General features: G+C 43.3%; 1 protein-coding gene across 1 annotated transcript; it reads left to right on the top strand.

Annotated features, from left to right (window-relative positions):
- Positions 1-124: 124 nt before the first annotated feature.
- Positions 125-521, top strand: LOC104999207 (hemoglobin subunit beta-like; the record flags this gene model as incomplete). The annotated part of the gene is made up of 2 exons (XM_010854747.1): positions 125-216; positions 346-521. Coding segments are annotated over exons 1-2 (268 nt in total), but the record flags the coding sequence as incomplete, so codon positions are not given.
- Between the last annotated feature and the right edge of the window lie 6 nt (positions 522-527).

Genomic DNA, 527 nt, shown 5'->3' on the forward strand with positions numbered 1-527 from the left:
TTTCACATTTCTTAATGTTTGTTCTTATTTCACAAATGGATAAAAAAAAAAAAAAAAAGAAAGAGCAGGTCCCTGATGCTTATACTTGCTTCTGACACAACTTGCAACTATACAAACAGACATTATGGTTAAACTGACTTTTAAGGAGAAGTTTTCTTTCATGTTCTTGTGGAGCAAGATGAGGTTGGATGAAGTTGGTGTTGAAACCCTAGGCAAGCAGGTATTCAGCTTACAAGGTAGGTTTAAGGAGAGTGAATGACGGCTGGGAGTGTGGGGACAGAGTCATCCCCTGAAACTCTAGGAGGTGGTGACTCCCTCTAACCTTGTGCTATTTTCACCCCTTAGGCTGCTGGTTGTCTACCCCTGGACTCAGAAGCTCTTTGAGTCCTTTGGGGACTTGTCCTCTGCTGATGCTATTATGAGCAACCCTAAGGTGAAGGCACATGGCAAGAAGATGCTAGACTTCTTTGGTGAGGGCATAAAACATCTCAACGACCTCAAGGGCACCTTTACTGTGCTGAGTGAGA

This window comes from Bison bison, unplaced genomic scaffold (genome assembly GCF_000754665.1).
Source record: "Bison bison bison isolate TAMUID 2011002044 unplaced genomic scaffold, Bison_UMD1.0 scf7180017527216, whole genome shotgun sequence".
Lineage (NCBI taxonomy): Eukaryota > Metazoa > Chordata > Mammalia > Artiodactyla > Bovidae > Bison > Bison bison.